Source organism: Priapulus caudatus, unplaced genomic scaffold (assembly GCF_000485595.1).
Source record: "Priapulus caudatus unplaced genomic scaffold, Priapulus_caudatus-5.0.1 Scaffold1489, whole genome shotgun sequence".
NCBI classification, from domain to species: domain Eukaryota; kingdom Metazoa; phylum Priapulida; class Priapulimorpha; order Priapulimorphida; family Priapulidae; genus Priapulus; species Priapulus caudatus.
The window spans coordinates 42861-47888 of NW_014578550.1; the positions used below are offsets into that span (position 1 = coordinate 42861).

A 5028-nucleotide genomic window follows, 5' to 3' on the forward strand; every position below is an offset into this window, starting at 1 on the left:
GCAGTGTACGCCTATTTACACAGCAGCTGGACTGCCTGTGTAGTGTACCACAGTACTTCTTAAACTGGTGTATGGTTCACCCAAGGGTGAATGAAATTATTTTGAGGTGAATGAAACTAGACCAAAAACATAAGGAAATTTTGTCGTGTGTGATGAAATTTTGTGATAAGGTCTCGAGGGTGAATGACACTGAAATAGTTTAAGAATTATTTTCTTCCTCCTCCTCCACTCCTGTCTGGTGCATACTTCAATCATAGTGAAAAGCCACATACATAATAAAAAAATTGAAAAAATTGAAAAAGAAAAATTTAAACAAATACAATTAAAAATTTAAATTAAAAAAAGGGGTAAAAAGTGATTTAAAAAGAATTGGGCATTCACTGTACCCCTCTTACTAATAACCGTAGGACCAACGACCTGTAGGACCAACGACCCGTAGTACCAACGACCCGTAGGACTATAGATTGGTTCCCGATCACCTATAGCTCCGTGCACGCATGTATATGTGTGTGGATGCCCGCATCGTGCATATACACATACTGTAGCATAATAACTTTATAATCAGTGTATGGATATTATCAGGAGTTAATAAAGACAAATTTGTCTTTAGTAACTCCTGATATTATCAAGAGTACATAATAGAGATCTCTATTATCAGGAGTAGATAATAGGGAACCCCTATTATCTACTCCTGCTATTATGTACTCTTAATATTATAAACATATCACTTCTCTACAATAGCTATGGCATTCTATGGGTTCCCGGTATATTTATATGTACCTATTACAGTATACATTATACCAGGAGTCTATCAATATATGATATATTGATAGACTCCTGATTATACGGTAACATCCCAGTTGGCCTACTCCCATTTCGCCTACACCCATTTCGCCTACGTCCCATTTCGCCGACTCCAATTTCGTCTACTCTCAGAATCGGCAATATTCCCATTTCGCCTACTCCCATTTCGTCTACTCTCAGAACTATTTTAGTCAAGTTGTGTTCTATTTGTATTAATTATTTGTACCTATTTTTCTTCTGGTCCCTGTAGTATCATATGTATGTATGTATGACCATCAAAACCATATTTTCTTATTTATAAATGATTATTTAGTGAACAAACCGATCGTAGACGAATTGGGAGTAGGCGAAATGGGTGTAGACCAACTGGGAATTTTGCTGTAGGCGAAATGGGAATTTTGCCGTAGGCGAAATGGGAGTAGGCCAACCGGGAATAAACCCATTATACATCCATACGAACAAGAGCGCTTCTTCAACAACCCTTCTTTATACGCTCTTGATACGAATAATAACATAACTTTCGTGTAACTGTTTTATTCACTCGGCATACTGTCAAGATTATCAAACCCACCAAGATACACAATATACGGGGGTTTATATGCTACTGATAGTAAACGTTGTATAAAGTTCATGTTCGCTCCTGACTGTATAAATAAGCATAAACGCAGGGCCGTACGCAGCAGGGGGGCAGCAGGGGCAGTTGCCCCCCTAGAGATTTTCAGAGTATGCCTTTTAATGGGACAAATCCTGTACACTTTTAGAAATAAAATAGAAATGTGACAAAAGGTTATCTTAAATCATCAAAGAAATATTACACTTTAAATAAAGAAATGTGAAATTTGCGAAACGTTAGGGCACAGGGGGCATTGGAAGTACCTTTGCCCCCTTACATAAAATTTCCTGCGTACGGCCTTGATAAACGTCTACGGGCAATATGGCGTACGGCGCTTTTCTCGGCCAGTTTCAATAGGTATGCGTGTAAGCATTTATCTTCACGATACCATGCAATAATTTTATTATACATAGACCATAGAAATGCATATGGTAGTATATTGAATGAGGTTCTGTTTGGCATCACTTACAGTTAATAAATCATCTTATAATGAGCAGATAATTTGAAGGATTGCAAGAATATGTTTTATAGCATGTCAATAGTTGTGCTAAAATGTTTTAGGTTTTGCCCTCAGGAGTCAGTACAAATGTAACTTTTAGTCATATGAGGCGTATCACACATCATCAGAAAGATAATTAAACAGGCTAATCGATGGCACTACATATTATTATTAATATTAAAGTGGGGAATTAAAATCCGTTGTTAAATGCAAAAGTTGCAAATAATTACATCGAATATTGAGTTTGAGAGCTAATAACTTTGCAACCACACGTCCTGAAATCTTCGCACACGTTTCTCCCGAAAGATCAGTTCGGTGCGAAAGCTTGGTGACCGTTTACGGGTCGAATATGTTTGCGATTATTAGCGAAATAAGGGTCTGAAGTAAAAATGGAAAGACAACTTTGCCGTAAATGGCACCGGTCTCGCTTGCGCGGTCCCGTAGATTATGGGTGCTCTCCATCACGTCTGCGCTTTCGCTATATAGCTCGGCAGCGGCGGCTATTTTGACTGACAATTCTAGTTTGCGTCTATCGTGCAGTAAGCATTTTAAGTTGTGTTGAATTGTTCCTAACTCTATCCAGTATGGGAGATGCTGCAGCAGTAGCCGCCCCGGCACCCGCTTCACCGAAGAAGAAGACCAAGGCGCCGGCAGCGAAGAAACCGAAAGCGCCGGCACAACATCCGCCTACGGCCGAGATGGTGAATGCGGCCATCAAGAATCTAGCAGAGAGGGGCGGATCCTCCCTGCAAGCCATCAAGAAGTACATCGCTAGTCACTACAAGGTGGACGTGGAGAAGATGTCTCCCTTCATCCGTCGCTACTTGAAGTCTAGTGCGGCCAATGGTAAGCTGATACAGACAAAAGGCAAGGGTGCCTCTGGTTCATTCAAGCTCAGCGCAGGAGAGAAGAAAGCAACGNTTCCTTCTCCCCTTCCTCCTTCTCCACCAGCTTATCCCCCTCCTCCTTCTCCACCAGCTTCTCCCCCTCCTCTACCACCTTCTCCCTTCTCCCCTTCCTCCTCAACCAGCTTCTCCCTTCTCCCCTTCCTCCTTCTCCACCAGCTTCTTCCCCTCATCCTCCACCAGCTTCTCCCTTCTCCCCCTCCTCCTCCACCAGCTCCCTTCTCCTCCTCCTTTGCCCCTTCCTCCTTCTCCACCAGCTTCTCCCCATCCTTCTTCTCCACCAGCTTCCACCCTCCTCCTTCTCCACCACCTTCTCCCTTCCCCCTTCCTGCTTCTCCACCAGCTTCTCCTACTCTGCCTTCTCCACCAGCTTCTCCTTTCTCCCCTAATTCCTCCTTCTCCGCCACCTTCTTCCTTCTCCCCTTCCTCCTTCTCCACCAGCTTGTTCCTTCTCCCCTTCCTCATTCTCCACCAGCTTCTCCCCCTCCTTCTCCACCAGCTTCTCCCCCTCCTTCTCCACCAGCTTCTCTCTTCTCCCCTTCCTCATTCGCCACCAGCTTCTCCCCTTCCTCCTTCTCCACCAGCTTCTCCCTTCTCCCCCTCCTCTTTCTCCACCAGCTGGTGTCTTAGCTGAAGTGGAAATCGCCATATTTGAGCATATATGCGAATTGCGCATGCGCATACGCATCCTATATCATATATTTCGCAGGTCAGAAATTTCGCACACAAAGACGAGCTGTGATTAGTCGGGTCGGGACGCATACGCGTACGCATGCGCATAGGCATCCTATCTCAGATATTTCGCAAATCAGAAATTTCGCGCTACACCGGGCAGCCTCACAACAACAGCGAGATCATTTTGTGGCTAAGACAGCGGCGCAGAAGTCTTATATTATTCAGCTATGGTTAAAAGCAGCAAAATGCAGTCGCAAATTTCTAATAACCAATCAAAATGCTCGCAGTGTTTACTCGCGCATTATCAACCAGTAACAGTCACGCCCCTGCGCGGCAAGATTAAAGAGGGCAATGCTGCGAAAATGCACCAACTAGCATCCTAAATAATAAAGTGCACGTCCTCACAGCCGTCGATGTGGCGAAAACATGCTTGTAGTTAGTCTAGTCCCGTTCAACGCCCCGTTGTTTGATGTTGGAACCATAAGTAGCGCCACCGTGTTTCCGTGTACTTGTTGAGGCTAAGTTTACTTTGTGTATTCTGACTGTTGTTTGAAGGGATGAGTACCTATATTTGTTTGGAAATATGTTGTCTGCTCGTTTTTCGAACTTACAGGAGTAAGGCATCTGTGTAATTAAAATGAATATTTTTCATATTTTAATCCCATGTTGTTGCTTTGCGCCAGTTCTGACGTTAATCTACACAAAGAATAATCACAAATTGGGTCGTCAGAACGCGAAGATATCTGACAGATATTCATCATGCCAATGCGCGCGTCTTGATACTGCGTGCGCACTGCGTTCTAAACAGCAGGGAAAATCGGGCAGTTAGATAACTCACAAGGTCACAGGTCACACGTCACACGTCACAGGTCATAGGTCACAGGTCGTACCCGCGAAGAAAAATGACGAAACTGACGCGCGTCGCGGACGAAAATGCCGGAGAGCGAGGCACGCTGCAAATTCGACGTAATAGGCGTATAATGTAGCGTGGCGTAGCGTGACTTAGCATGATGTAGCGTGGCGTAGCGTGGCGTAGCGTGGCGTAGCATGATGTAGCGTGGCGTAGCTTGGCGTAGCGTGACGTAGCGTGGCGTAGCATGATGTAGCGTGGCGTAGCGTGGCGTAGCGTGGCGTAGCGTGGCGTAGCGTGACGTAGCGTGACGTAGCGTGACTTAGCGTGACGTAGCGTGGCGTGGCGTAGCATGACTTAGCGTGACGTAGCTTGGCGTAGCGTGGCGTAGCGTGGCGTAGCATGATGTAGCGTGGCGTAGCGTGGCGTAGCGTGACGTAGCGTGGCGTAGCGTGACGTAGCGTGGCGTAGCATGACGTAGCGTGACGTAACGTGGCGTAGCGTGACGTAGCGTGGCGTAGCATGACGTAGCATGGCGTAGCGTGGGCGTAATGGAGCGAACACACACACACACACACACACACAATACACACACACACACACATACACATACACACACGCGCGCGCGCACACGCACGCACGCACGCACACACACACTCACTCTCACAGACACACACACTCA

The 5028-nt window shown here is 45.6% G+C and overlaps 1 protein-coding gene across 1 annotated transcript; it reads left to right on the top strand.

Annotated features, from left to right (window-relative positions):
- The first annotated feature begins 2429 nt into the window (after positions 1–2429).
- On the top strand, positions 2430–4115 carry LOC106816792 (histone H1B-like). The gene is made up of 2 exons (XM_014821414.1): positions 2430–2830; positions 4110–4115. The coding sequence occupies exons 1-2, from the start codon at positions 2501–2503 to the stop codon at positions 4113–4115; spliced, it is 336 nt and encodes a 111-aa protein (XP_014676900.1). The 5' UTR covers positions 2430–2500.
- Positions 4116–5028: the final 913 nt, after the last annotated feature.

Bases quoted from the DNA above. Each gene is read 5' to 3' on its own strand.
- LOC106816792 (XM_014821414.1), top strand. From the start codon at position 2,501: ATGGGAGATGCTGCAGCAGTAGCCGCCCCGGCACCCGCTTCACCGAAG.